Genomic DNA, 15,495 nt, shown 5'->3' on the forward strand with positions numbered 1-15,495 from the left:
ATCAGGCTACATAAACACACTTCCACATACATACACCACAACACAAAGACGCAAACAATGAAAGTACAGATTAAAAGGATGTGAGAACCGTCAACTGATGTAGGGGGAAAGAATGTGCACAAAGAGAAATACGCACTTATGGTTGATTATTGTGGTGGTTCTACATCGTCTAGTTACTTGAAAAAACTATCATGTAGATATTTATTAAGATGTATATATAGGAAATACATCACCTAGTTACTTGGAAAAACTATCATGTAGTTATTTATTAATATGTATATATAGGAAATATATGTATAAAAGCACTCCGTCTTCAGGCCACAAGTGGCCCATCGGGACCATCCGACTGCCGTATCATGCTCAGTTGAGGATGTGGATAGGAGGGGCGTGTGGTCAGCACACCGCTCTCCAAATATATGTATAAGAACAATGATAATTCTATATCGCATCAACATAAAAACTATGATAATTTTACATCGAGAATACCTAAGTAGGAAGCATGAATAAGGAAAGCGAACACAAGCCAGAGAGGTCAGTCTAAGAAATATTCTGATGACTTGTAGGATAGTGGGACTCTTATAACCTAAGTATGATTATTATATATTGAATAATGTATGTAGTCATGAATTAGATACTGGAAATGTACAAGTGGATGAGTAATGGAGGACTCTAGGGTATAAAAGAGAAGTATGAAAAAGCAAGCGTGAAGTGTGAAGGGGTGAAGTAGATTTTAATTTTACCAGGTAGTATTTAATTATAGTGTACACAAAAGAGTATACTAGGGCAATGAACCATGAGGCCTATTCAAGAAGGACAGGGGGAGGGGGGTGCACTAAGCATGTATTGCATGAAAAGGGCAGATATAGGCAAACCTAGAAAGGCTGACATATACTGTGCAGACAGGGGCACCAAGAAGGGGACTGACCTGTACCACAGGAAAACAGGAATTAAAAATGGGGCGTACCTACCAAAACAGAAGGAGAAAGGGTACTCATATGATCAACCCGTATGTGAGGTATCAGTACTGTTTCTAGAGGGGAAAGGACAGTATCATGACAAAAGTCACAAAATTTTGTAGAAATTATCCTGGTAAGTATGAATTCTATACTTCACTAGCATTATTATGTTTTATGAATATCAACACTTTTATTTTGTCCAGAGTTCCTCCACACTACAAAAAGTTTATAACTAATAAGAGCATTGCGTACTAAAGAAGCAGTGTAAAGAATCAGAATAAAGTACTCAAGTGTTGGGAACACCTGGAGTTTGTGACTGGAAATTGAGACAGAGTCCTAACAAATCCTAAATATTAGAAAAACTTATCAGATCACTATGGAGTATTCAGGGTTGACGTCAAAATAGAGTGAGAGTAGAATATGAAAGATTAGTTAGACTTTATTCTTACTGAATACAAAGATCTATGTTGGACTGTATATTGCTAAAATTGTATGGGATGTAAATTTACATAATGATTATATAAAATATCGTGTATTTGATTTAAGGGGGGGAATATGTAGTGCTTCAAAAACTTTTGAATAAATTCTGGAACCACTCAGCCTTCCACTGTTTCAAACACCCGATATTTTAGAGGTGAGTGGGAGAATCAAATACGTTCTACTGTGCATCGCCTATTTGTAGGGGTAAAAAAAAAAAAAAAAAAAAAAAAAAGTTTACGAGAAAAAGATGGACCCGGCGGCTGAACGGTGGCAGACAAGTACCTGTTGTATGGTCCACAGAGTCTCCGTGTATGGGTTGAGAAGAACAAGGAAACTTTATGTAGTATTCTGTGCTCTTTAACTGTCTGTGTTGCTTGTAAAAAGACTAATGAACAACTGAATATAGATTTCTAAGTTCATTCATGTATTGGACTCATTTGAGACTAGAGACTTTTGAATTACTTCAAGTTTTGGCTATGAACAAAGCACGACACATATACGCTATTTTAATATATGTAAATGAGTCTAATGTTTAAGGAATAAGTTAGCTTGCATAAGATATTGTCTGTGAAAGTTGAAAATATATAGTGATTGAACTGAAAAGTATTTTATGAGAACCAAAATTATTTTAAGGATAGAGAAGTAATTTAATAAATTCCTTTAACCAGCTATAGTCTTCACAGAAGAAGCTATAGGGAGATCAACATAGCTGATTACCCAAAGAAGAGGATCAGCTACACACAACATGCAAGTTAACTGAATTGAGAGATGCGTGTGTCTTGTAACCCAATACACACTGTCACACTGTCCGAAGAATGTTAGAGTGTTGACACTGAAAAGGTTCTCAATATTTGCACTACTTACCACTATGAAAGTTACATTGCTGGCTACGTTGTTGTAAATGGATTCCATGGTAAGCTGAACTTTCAACAGAATGTGTTGCTTGTTATTATTTACAAACTACCAAACTGATGGAGTGAGTATCGGTGCCCCTAATTGTAAATACACCACTGGCCATTAAAATTTCTACACCAAGAAGATGACGTGCTACAGACGCGAAATTTAACCGACAGGAAGAAGATGCTGTGATATTCAAATGATTAGCTTTTCAGAGTATTCACACAAGGTGGCAACACCTACAACATGCTGACATGAGGAAAGTTTCCAACCGATTTCTCATACACAAGCAGTTGACCAGCATTGCCTGGTGAAATGTTGTTGTGATGCCTTGTGTAAGGAGGAGAAATGTGTACCATCACATTTCTGACTTTGATAAAGGTCAGATTGTAGCCTATTGCAATTGCGGTTTATCATATCGTGACATTGCTGCTCGCGTTGGTCGAGATCCATTGACTGTCTGCAGAATATCGAATCAGTGGGTTCAGGAGGGTAATACGGAATGCTGTGCTGGATCCCAATGGTCTCGTATCACTAGCAGTGGAGATGACAGGCATCTTATCCGTATGGCTGTAATGGATCATGCAGCCATGTCTCAATCCCTGAGTCACAGATGGGGACATTTGCAACACAACAACAATCTGCACGAACAGTTCGATGATGTTTGCAGCACCATGGACTATCAGCTCAGAGACCATGGCTGTGGTTACCCTTGACGCTGAATCACAGACAGGAGTGCCTGCGGTGGTGTACTCAACAACAAACCTGGATGCACAAATGGCAAAACGTTATTTTTTCAGATGAATCCATGTTCTGTCGCATCCATGTTTGGCGACATCACGGTGAATACACATTGGAGGCATGTATTCGTCATCGCCACACTGGCATATCACCCAGCGTGATGGTATGGGGTGCCATTGGTTACAGGTCTCAGTCATCTCTTGCTTGCATTGACGGCACTTTGAACAGTGGACGTCACATTTCAGATGTGTTACAACCCATGGCTCTACCCTTCATTCGATCCCTGCAAAACCCTACATTTCAGCAGGATAATGCACGACTGCATGTTGGAGGTCCTCTACGGGCCTTTCTGGGCACAGAAAATGTTCGACAGCTGCCCTGGCCAGCACATTCTCCAGATCTCTCACCAATTGAAAACATCTGGTCAATGGCGGCCGAGCAACTGGCTCGTCACCATATGCCAGTCACTACTCTTGATGAACTGTGGTATCGTGTTGAAGCTGCATGGGCAGCTTTACCTGTACACACCATCCAAGCTCTGTTTGACTCAATGCCTAGGCGTATCAAGGCCGTTATTACGGCCAGAGATGGTTGTTTTGGGTACTGATTTCTCAGTATCTATGCACCCAAATTGCATGAAAATGTAATCACATGTCAGTTCTAGCATATTTGTCCAATGAATACCTGTTTATCATCTGCATTTCCTCTTGGTGTAGCAATTTTAATGGCCAGTAGTGTATGTTTGAAAGTCGAAGAGACTGGTGGAAGCCCCATAAAGACCAGAAAGTTGATTGTCTTGCCAGCCACCTGCAGTGAAATGAGCAGTTTACCAGAGCAGTCCCTCTCAGAGGATGGTGCGGAACATATAACATTCCATAACATCTATTTGGTTTTTTGATCACGAGACAGGAATGGCCACCTGACAAACAGATGCAAGATGAGCCTGTCTTGTACATTTAGTACAATCTGCCCACCAGGACTTACAGTTGTTTTTAGCCTGCTTCTGCAAACAGTCCATCCAGGATGGGTATGGCTGTCACAACCTGAAGTGGCAAGATACCCACTGTTTCCATGTAGCAGGACATGTGCACTGTTGTTTGTATTGTGCTGTGACACCCACTGCTAACTGCCAAACTTGCCATGTGTCTGGTTTCACTGTTTACCATGGCAATGTCTGTCCAGTAATCTATCTGGCGGCCTTCCAATTTTGTGACTACAGAGGACTGTGCTAAATGGAACATATGTCTAATGAAGGGACATAAAACTGTAAAGCTTGCAACTGGAACTCTATCTATGATTGGTACTGTGTTCATGATTATGTCTCTGATCATGCATTCTGGATGTAATTCTTTGTTGGTAGGTGTAAAAAACTTGCATCAGTGAGTCAGTTGCTGGAGTTCTGTAACCCAAGCTTGATAGGATTGATTCAGTTGCTTGCAACATTGGTAAAACTTGAGGTGAGCAGAAATCACATGACAATATCTTTGATAGAGAGTACTTGACAAAGAACAAATTTGGTTGAAATTCAGTTTATTAGGTTCCATTAGGAAAACCAGCCTGCACAACAAACAATAAGTTAGTGGTGGAATCCTAAAAAAGAAAAGGAATCATCATCGTCGTTACCTTAAATGCCTTATAATGCTGCTGAAGCTTCTGTTTATATGAGTCCCAGTCTTCTGATTTTTCCTTGCACAGTGGGAACAGTGAAGTGCTGACCATCAGCTGCTGCAGTACTCTCACCAGGAGGCCCTTCGTATGATTTTAATTTTCCACTTGATAAGCTACTAGCTCTCGCATAACAGTGGCAAGAGATGTTTTGGCTTTGGTGACTGGGAAGAATGAAATGCCAGTGGCCATACAGCACACAAAGTCTATAGTTCAGGGAGAAGATACCTGTCATAAAGCATCAGTCAAGTGTCGAAATTTGCACAGAACTTTCCAAGATTTGAGCGATGGGACACACTGCAATCACCAGATGTGTTTTGTGGCACACATTACAAAAGAACACTGGCTTTTATAACCTGTTTATTGGTAGACTGCAACACATGGCAGCACAATGTACAATAACATAAAACTGCCTGGAGGTGATACACAGTTATAATGTGACAACATCCAAATCTTGAGGGCTGAATGATAAGTAACAGTTGACAGATGATGTAAACTGAAGCCGGGAGGCTCGTGTCAGCCTAGATACAGACAATTGTAGACATCACTAATGTTGGAGGCAGAAGTTTTGAGTAGGCACGTGCAGCCAGTATTGCAGAGTCACACTGAAAGCCATCAGTGGAGCCTCTGGTATTGATCCCCGCACCCACAGCTGGCGAGCCTTAGCTCAGGCATGGAGCTGTGGTGTGCTGGAATGACTTGTTGCATATGCAGCTGGTACAGTGTATGGATCTCGAGGGAGGTAGTTGGTGAAAGGTAGTGGTAATTGTGGGTTTACCGCACTCTCTGTTTATCTCTTCCCCCATCCATCTCTCTGTCAAACTATGCCTACCCCCTCTGTCTGTTCACTTCATTCTCCCGCATTGTGTCCATCTTTACCTCCCCCTCTCACTGTCCACCTCTTTCTCGCCACTCACTCTGTCCATCTCCTCCTCTCTCATCTCTCTGACTATCTCCTTGTTTCACCTCCCTCTGTCCATTCCTCCTGCCCCTCACTCTCTCAATCTCCTACTCCATCCTTTCTCTGTCCATCTCCTGCTCTCCTCTCTCCTTGTTCATCCCTTCATTCCCTGTCTCTTTGTCCTTCTCCTCCTCCCTCCCACTCTCTGTGTCCAAATCCTTCTCTCCATCTCCCTCACACACTCTATGGGAGTTATGTGGATCTAATCCACTGTGATCCTTCCCACACAGAAGGTGGCATGTGTACCAAGTTTGATTCAAATCAATCCAATTGTTTAGGACAGGGTGTGGAACACACTCATATAGACATAGATATATCTACACTCTGCTCATAAATAAAGGATAATGCTGATACATGGTGAAACAACGCTCTGGTGGGTGGTTTGCAGGTTTATATCACCTTGGGGTACAACCATGCAGTGCATTTGACCTGCGGTCATCGCACAGTGGCGCTGGCAGCAGTCCACATACACAGGTGTGTTGGTGCATGTCTGAGTACGGTGCAGCGAGTAAGTGTGCAGACGTTTTCAGATGTGATAATGGTGACTGTCTGTTGAAATCGACTCAAAGAACACATACTGATGACCTTATGAGGGGTAGAATACTAGGGCAACTGGAGGCTGGTCAAACACAGCAGGTCATAGCATGGGTCCTCCGTGTGCCACGAAGTGTGATCTCAAGATTATGGCAACGATGCCAGCAGACAGGAAATGTGTCCAGGTGCTACAGTATGGGATGTCCACAGTGTACAACACCACAAGAAGACTGATATCTCACCATCAGTGCCTGCAGACGGCCACAGACTACTGCAGGTAGCCTTGCTCGGGACCTTACCACAGCCACTGGAACAGTTGTCTCCAGACACACAGTCTACAGACGAGTGAACAGAGATGGTTTATTTGCTTGGAGACCTGCAAGGTGCATTCAACAGACCCCTGGTCACAGGAGAGCCCATAAAGCCTGGTGTCAAGAACACAGTACATGGTCATTGGAACAGTGGTCCCAAGTTATGTTCACAGATGAGTCCAGGTATAGTCTGAACAGTGATTCTTACCAGGTTTTCATCTGGCGTGAACGAGGAACCAGATACCAACCCCTAAATGTCCTTCAAAGGGACCAATATGGATGTCATGGTTTGATGATGTGGGGTAGGATTATGATGGGTGCACATACACCCCTGCATGTCTTTGACAGAGGAACTTAACAGGTCAGGTGTGTTGGGACATCATTTTGCACCAGTATGTCCGCCTTTTCAGGGGTGCAGTGGGTCCCTCCTTCCTCCTGATGGATGATAATGCACAGCCCCACTGAGCTGCCATCATGGAGGAGTACCTTGAAAGAGAAGATATCAGGCAAATAGAGTGGCCTGCCTGTTCTCCAGACCTAAACCCCATCGTGCACATCAGAGATGTTCTCAGTCGACGTACCGCTGCATGTCTTCACACCCCTAGGACACTTCAGGAGCTCCGACAGGCACTGGTGCAAGAATGGGAGGCTATGTCCCAGCAGCTGATCGACCACGTGATCGAGAGTATGCCAAACCATTGTGCGGCCTGTGTACATGTGCATGGTAATCGTATCCCATATTGATGTCAGGGTACACATGCAGGAAACTGACGTTTTGTAGCACATGTGTTTCGGGACTGTTTTCTCAACTTATTACCAATACCGTGGACGTACAGACCTGTGTTGTGTGTGTTTCCCATGTGCCTATGCTATTTGTGCCAGTTTTGTGTAGTGTCATGTTGTAGGGCCCTACATTCTGCAATTATCATTAATTTATGAGCATGAGTGTATTTTTCTATTCCCGGCGGGGTCAGGGATTTTCTCTACCTCGTGATGACTGGGTGTTGTGTGATGTCCTTAGGTTAGTTAGGTTTAAGTAGTTCTAAGTTCTAGGGGACTGATGACCATAGATGTTAAGTCCCATAGTGCTCAGAGCCATTTGAACCATTTGTAGTTTTCTAATGTACTACCTACATAGCCTACTACATTTGGATCATACTTATTGCCTCATCCAGGTGCCTCTTCAAACTGTGTCTCTGTTCCAGTTGCCTTCCCATACTTCTCTCACTTCCACTTGTCCCCTCACAAAACTTTTCTCATTCACCTAGCTCCAACCCCCACTCCTACCTGCCTTCTCACACCTTCTTCCTCTTCCACCTGCCCAAAACCCATATCCATCACTCACTTCCGTCCAACATCTCCTTCTCCTCCTTGCCCTCTCCCTGAGCATCTCCTCTTCCCCCTCCATCTATGTCCACCTCTCCTCTCTCTCTCACCATCTCCTCCTTCCCCCTCTCTCTGTCTGTCTCCTCCTCCCACTTTCTCTGTCCATCTCATTCTCTCTCCCTATTTCTTTCTCCCTCTCTGTCCATCTCCTACGTCACTTTTACTTCTGGAAACTACATCATTCTTACCTTTGCAGAACTTCTTTCCAGACAATAAGTGCTACATGTACTTATTCTTTGCCTCTCTCTCCATTCCCCCCTTTCCCCTCCCCTACCTGTCAACCATCTTCTTCCCCTCTCTCTGTCCATTTCTTCCTCTGCTCTCTCTCTATCCATCTTTTCCTTCCTCCTTTCTCTCTCCATCACCTCCCCTCTTTGTCTATCCAGTACCTCCTTTTCTCTCTCCATCCACCTCCAACCCCCACCTCTATCTGTTAATCTCATCCTCCTCTCTCTGTGGCTATCTCCCCCTCACCCTCTCTCGGTTCATCTTGTCCCCACTCATCCCTCTGCTCAGCCATGCCCGTCTTCATGTATTCCAGCTGGAATGCATTCTGACACTAAAGCAGAATGCACAAGTCATGCAGGCAGCCAAGATGTTGGGCATTAGCAACCCTTTTCACCTCCACCACTGTCTCTGTTGGAGATAGTTGGTTTTTACCCCCACAGTACTTATATCAAGATAATAAATGGTACATGTACCAAGTTCAGTGGAAATGCATCCAGTGGTTTAGATGAAAATGTGAAACATACACTTAACCGCCAATCTTCAAAAACAAAAACCTGGCAGATTCAGTTTTAAAAAATGGGAGGCTGAATCATCAAAATTTGTGGTTCATTTTCTGTATAATTTTGAAACTGATGTGGGGCTTTCCCTATGACACCACAAACCAATAAACTAGTTATAAAAACACAAGTGAAAACACTTCAACTACTAAAAATGGTAATTTGGTGCTGTTTCCTTCCCAAATATTTTGGAAGATCGTTTTTCCACCATGTGATATACAAATGTCACTTTGGCAAAGGGAACAAAATGCAATTAATGAACCTTTCCTAGATTCGATAATGCATGGAAACTGTTCCAAATATTGCTTCAAGAAAACAGAAATTTTTTTCGATCATTAAAAACAAACCACCAAATCAAAATACTATAAATATGACAAAAAAGAGGTGTGTGAAATAATAACATAAAGAGAAATAAAGCCCTTGAGAGATTCAAGTAACAAAATAACACTCATAAACATTCACTCCAAAGATTTATACTGACTGCTTAAGCACACTGAAACACACAAACACTTGTGCAAAATTTTAATAAGTTTTCTTATGTCTTGACCACAGCCTTATACATTTCAACTTTCCATCACTTTGAAGGGCTACAAAAAACATCACAAAACTGTTATCAGAAGACATGAAAATATTATACATTTTGCTGTCAATAAGAGACATATTACAATGACTAGAATATGGCTTCCTAGCTTACCAGTGTTATGTCAGTCATACAAAATTTTTCATTATATACACTGTACAACATTAACATTCTTGATCATGAGACAAGTTCAATCTGCTACCAAAAGAAAAACAGCTGGTTCCAGCAATGATCAGCACATTCTTCCGAAGTATTAGTTAAAAATAAATAGATGAATAAATCTGTTACCAATGGTTTGTAAAGTAATACCTTTTTGTAAAGCATTGTAAAGTGATTTCCATGATACAATTTAACAATGAAAATTATGGCTGAAAGCAGAAACAAATGTCAGCATGTACCACGGAGTGCCTAGTGGTTTAGTCCACTTGGCTTCCAAAAATACCACTTGTCTCATGATTCAAACTGTTGACATGATACAATGTATCTAATGAAAATTTTTACATGACTGACATAACCACTGGTAAGCTAGGAAGCCACATTCTGGTCATTGTAAAATGTCTCTTATCAATGATGAATGTATAATATTTTCATATCTTCTGATAACAGTTTTGTGTTTTATTTTGCAGCCTTTGAAAGTGATGGGAAGTTGAAACACGTATGGTTGATGGAAAAATAAAAGTATAGTCAAGACATAAAAAAATTATTAAAAGTGCATCGAAATGATCACATCAGCTCACAGCATTTTCATGCAAACTGCAACATGGGAAGTTGAAACACGTATGGTTGATGGAAAAATAAAAGTATAGTCAAGACATAAAAAAAATTATTAAAAGTGCATCGAAATGGTCACGTCAGCTCACAGCATTTTCATGCAAACTGCAACACAACCAAACAGAGCACAATACTGAGCAAAATGAGTATACAGTCTATAAAATGCATGGGAAAGAGGAAACATAATAATTAATATACAGGTCACACCTGACTCCCTGTTTTTTATAAGTTCATTATGTACATCAATTAAAAACAACCAATGAGCAAAAGATTTTCAATCATTTGTCAAAACAACTGAAATGGTGGATTTTCAAAACAAATCTCCTAATCATGAGAATAATCAGCTAGAAATCAAGAGAAATAATGAAATAATCAGTGCATGGGAGGAAAAGAGGAAAATTGGGTGTCTCCCACCTACAGTAACAACAGTTGCAGGTATTCATGCATTCATACATTTATACAATACATAACACATAAGATATAGAGTCTCCATGGTATATGCACAATAAGTAAAATTTCATTGTTTGGGATCCTCACCTGTGTTGCAATGTTAATGGCAGCAGTGTACAACTTTACGAGAAGGAGAAATAATTGATACAATTTACTACTCAATCTTCATGACTGAATGGTACATAAAGTAGTAAGGTGTTCAACCATAGAAATCTTTGATCACTTATCCAGAGCCTTGAGGAATATAATATAAGTAACTTGAAGTACAAACATAAATAATATCTGTCTGACAACTTCTTCTACTTCACAGAAGTATTTCTGGGTGTGTAATGACACTGTGTGTAAAGTGGTCAGCATGTTGTCACATTATTCATTGAGAAAGTATATTATAACTCTGAAATGGTTTGTTCCACAAAATATTGAATGATCACAATTATGGTCCAGAGAGGGTTCAAAAAACTAACGATCTAATATAAGTAGCTCAGAGCAAGGCTTAAATTATTAAAAGAGGAAATAGACAAGCCAACTAACCTCTGAATGCCGATGCCCCACGAATTTGACAAATAATTTGTTGCCTGTTGTTTGCAACTGGCCAGTTGGTTTTTGCCCACAATATTTGCCACTTCCCAATAGTGGTGAATCTTCAGAATCACCATTTTTCAACTGTAAAACATATTATTTGAGATCAAGATGGGCTACATCTAAACACGTTAGGCTTTGCTACTTTTGTCAATCTGCATAGCGATATTTGTAAGATCATACATAATAATGGATACTAGAAAAAATGGACAGATGCTTAAAAATTAATAACATAAACAGAATATATACAGCCTGTCAATGTAGACACCCTTAATAGCAAAAAAGAATTAAAATACTTTTCTAATGCACAGGAACATAAGTGGCTTATGATCAAGCTATCAAAATGGCAGGGAAACAAAAATTAATGCCTTTCAAAGCATTCTAGCACAAAGGTCAAATATCAAAGCTGTTTGCTTGAATGAAGACTGACTTACATATTACAATATCAAAATATAAATAATCTTGGAAATTTACATGTTACCTGTAACTTTTGTAGTAGTAGTGTAAAACATGGAGCATTCTACATACTTGCGGAAAGATGGGTGGCATACATAGCAAGACATAGTTCTGATCAGTTTAATGAATGATGTATATTTGACTGCTACTTTGTAGTGTTATGACAAAATATTGTTATTTTATCTGTGCACAGAATTCCAGAAATACTCAACCTATTTTCATCACAATACTAATGATTATTGTACAAACTTAAAAAAGAAACTAAGAAAGGAGTAATAATAGCTGCTGATTGCAACATAGATTTATAACAATAATGGATATTCCTGGCTGTAAAATACATAAAACAACAGTTAACACTAGCTTTTGAGCTTCCGCTCTTTTCCTAGTAGGAGTACACACATTCACACTACGCAGACACCAAAACATGCATGCTCATGGTACCAGTGAGATTGATTTTGAATATTGATTATCAAAAGTAGTTTTCTGGATAGATGGTGGTGGAGCAGGGGTAGGTAAGGATGCATGAAGCAAGGAGGGGTTAGTAGGGTAGTTTGAGACAGGTCTTTTGCCAGATGTCTGAGCTGCTGCACAAGATGAAAGGAGTTCAGGTAGTAGAGCAAATAAGGGATGGAGAGTGAGAGAGGGATACAGGGAGAAGGGACGGTAAGGAGAAGAAGATGGTACTGGAGAGGAACACAGGGATGGGACATAGTAGGGGAGAGTGATAGAAAGAAGGGGAAGAGGGGTGGAAAAAACAGGGTGAGGGGGAGGGAATGAAAGTACTTGAATGGAGGGCATGGGGAGTGGTAGGAGAAGGCAGTACACAATCTGTATGGCAAAGGTGTGGAGTGACCAAAAGAGAGAAGGGAAAAAGTGCAATGAGGAAATGGGAAACAAGATAGCGGAGGGTTCATCCAGAGGCTTGCAAGATGTGAGTTAACGAGCATTTTGATCTCATTTAAGTATATGGCCAAAAGAGTCAACCTTCAGAAATTGTGAAACAAACCCTGTTGTCCAGGACCGGATGCCACAAAGGGTGCAGATTCACCACGAGATGGGGAAACTCACAGGCATCTATTGTCTATTGAGGCCTAAGCACTGTAGTGTGCAAGTGAGACAGATGAGAACCTACATCATAGGGAAACCCAGTAGAAGGCTTTTGTGGCCAAGGAGACATAGCAGTGTTAAATATGACGGATGTAAGATTGGCCATAAAGGAAAACATTTATGAAACTATTTAATTCTGCAGTAGTGCAGGGAATCAAGCCACAGTAATTTTAATCTGCCGTCCTCCATAAATTTTCATGGTGATCCCAATAAAACTTGAATATTGATTATATCTATAATAGTTTAGAATTTACTGTTAACGTGAAATTAACAAGTTTTGTAACAAAGAACTGAATGAAAAAATCTGAACACTTTCGTCAAAATTAATGATCGACAATTCATATAGAATTGCATCATTAAGATGAAAAATGTTGTAAATATCAACTCTGTGACTATTTATTTAGAAGATATAGTAAATTTAAATTATCAGAGTTTTCAGTTAATGCTCGGATCATCATTTCCTCCACACGAAACACACTGAATGATGGCAGCTTGACACCTTATTGAATTATTAAGTAATAAAATATTTGTTGTAAAGTTTATTGCAAAATAGTTACTTTTGTTCTTTATTTATTTATCAAAAAGCACACTGGTGCAAGGCTACTGGCTGTGACATTAAGAAGGAAACTGTATTGGCTTTATGTAAAAGAATTTAACATTTATTATGTAATGGAATTATTGCTACTTTATTTAGAAGGTGAAAGTGGTCACGTGTGATTATTTAAATGTGTTAAAATATAAAGCAATTTAGAATAAGCTGTAGCCAATCAGATGGACAACTTCAGGAAAGGGAACTATACTAGTCAGTTGAGCATAGATGTTTGGCGCATGGAAAACATGGTCGGAGACGAGCAGAGGGCAGTTCTGGTCTAGACACCAGAGAGTACAGTTCGGCTGGAGACACCAAAGGGTACAGTTCGGATTGAGACGTGAAAGTGGATAGTTGGTCTTTACGCTGCTAGGAAGTGAAATGACTTAGAAAATTTCGCATTGTGTGATGTTGTGGGACTTAGTCTCTGAGCAGTGAGCAGCCATGCACCTGGAGTGAACTCTAACTTTACATGTAAATATTGAGGTGGAGAATTGTAATTTGCAATGAGATTGTGAATGATCAAACTGTGTCAAATGGCTACGTGCTCGAGTGTAATAGTAATCCTACATACAACCACTTTTGCCATTAGTTTGCTTTCTGAATAAACATTATTCTGAGCAAATTGCAACTGTGTGGCCTACATCATTTATGGGTCATTAATTTAGTTCCCGATATTATTATTACGGATATTATATGATATTAACTTTGTATTTTGCAAACTTACCATCAGCTAGGCAATTTAACCCAAGGGTCTCAAGTGTCTAATGTAGGGTGTGTAAATGTGACACATGCAGCTCAACCCCTAGACGAGTTTGAGCCAAGACATTTCGATAAAGGGGAACTGCATGTGAGCCCGAACATCTCAAGGATGTTAGCTTGCAGAAAGTGCAGCATATACTGGGGAGACTATTCCTACCTCATATAGATCAGAGAGACTTGTGCTGAAAGGCAGAATCCAAATGGCCTGTATTGTGAAGCAGTTGCGGAAGTCATTAGCATTGTCATGTGCAGCACTTATGGCAACTGGATGGTCAAGTTTGTGATTTATCACACTCTGGCAATGACTATTTAAGTGAGTGGACATCTGGTTACTTGTCATGCCCCACACAGAAGTCTGTACAGTAATTGTAGTATAGTTGATATATAACATCGCTGGTTTCACAGGTGGCCCTACCTTGTATTGGATAACAGATGCCTGTGACTGGAGTGCAGTAGGAGGTGGTGGGCAGATGTATGGGACAGGGCTTGCAGTTGAGTGGACCACAAGTGAATGACCCATGGGGTCCAGCATTGGGAGCAGTATTGGAGTAGGCATGGACAAGGATGTTCTGTAGGTTTTGTGTGTGGTAAAACACAGCTTTTGGTGATGTGAATAGGATTTTGGGTAGGACAACCCTCATCTCAGAGCACAAAGAGAGATAGCCACAGCACCGGCAAAAGCTTTGGTTGAATTTTCAGTGCCAGAATGATAGTAGGTGACTAGAAGAGTACTGGTCAGTGTCTGCTAGAAAGAGTTACTGGTATCAGAGGACGAGATGACATGGGAGATATTTTTACAGATGAGCTGGATAGTCTGTCAATAAAGCCTCTGGTTCAGTTATTAATATATTTTGCAACTCCTGCTTTCCATTGCAAATGCGGGGTCCCCAGGTGATGAAGCTGTATGCCATTGGATGGGTGACATATGCCAAAGTGAAGGTACTGTCGGCAATTGGTGCACTCGGTATGAATGGATGCATTTATGGAGCCATATAAGATGTGAAGATCAACATCTAGGGAGGTGGCTCATTGAGCTGAGGACTAGATGAAGCTAATTTGGTATTGTACTTGAAGGCAGTGTAAAACCAGTTGATGTTCCTTGAATATTTTTGTTGACTGAATGAATGGATGTGCTGCTACTCTCCACTCAGGCTGAGTAGTAGGGTGCTAAAATCAGTTTTTGGATCCTATGGAGGCACAGACTGTGGTGTCCATTCTGTAGAATTGGTGAACTTATTCACCCTCTGGCCCACTGATGAAGTACCTTCAGACAGAGATCCTTTAGGTGGGTGGGGGAGGGGAATGTAATCTCTCTTTAAGGACTCTATTCTTTTCTTCTTATATTCTAACATTCCTAGTCTTCCCTTCCTTTTCCTTTTTCTTCACCCAGAGTATCATGTCTATCCTCCATCTTTTACATTCAATACTTCCCTTTGCAGAAAACCTTCCCTACCTGTATATTAAAGCTTGTTCTCACAGGAGTGA

General features: G+C 40.6%; 1 protein-coding gene across 1 annotated transcript in view; it reads right to left on the reverse strand.

The window, feature by feature from the left end:
* Positions 1–15,495, reverse strand: part of LOC126204186 (cubilin-like) — a 1,516,445-nt gene that overhangs the window by 518,147 nt on the left and 982,803 nt on the right. The window contains exon 43 of the mRNA XM_049938590.1: positions 11,049–11,180. Coding sequence (XP_049794547.1) covers positions 11,049–11,180 — 132 coding nt within the window. The remainder of the gene's footprint in view (positions 1–11,048; positions 11,181–15,495) is intronic.

This window comes from Schistocerca nitens, chromosome 9, assembly GCF_023898315.1.
Source record: "Schistocerca nitens isolate TAMUIC-IGC-003100 chromosome 9, iqSchNite1.1, whole genome shotgun sequence".
In the NCBI taxonomy this organism is placed as follows: domain Eukaryota; kingdom Metazoa; phylum Arthropoda; class Insecta; order Orthoptera; family Acrididae; genus Schistocerca; species Schistocerca nitens.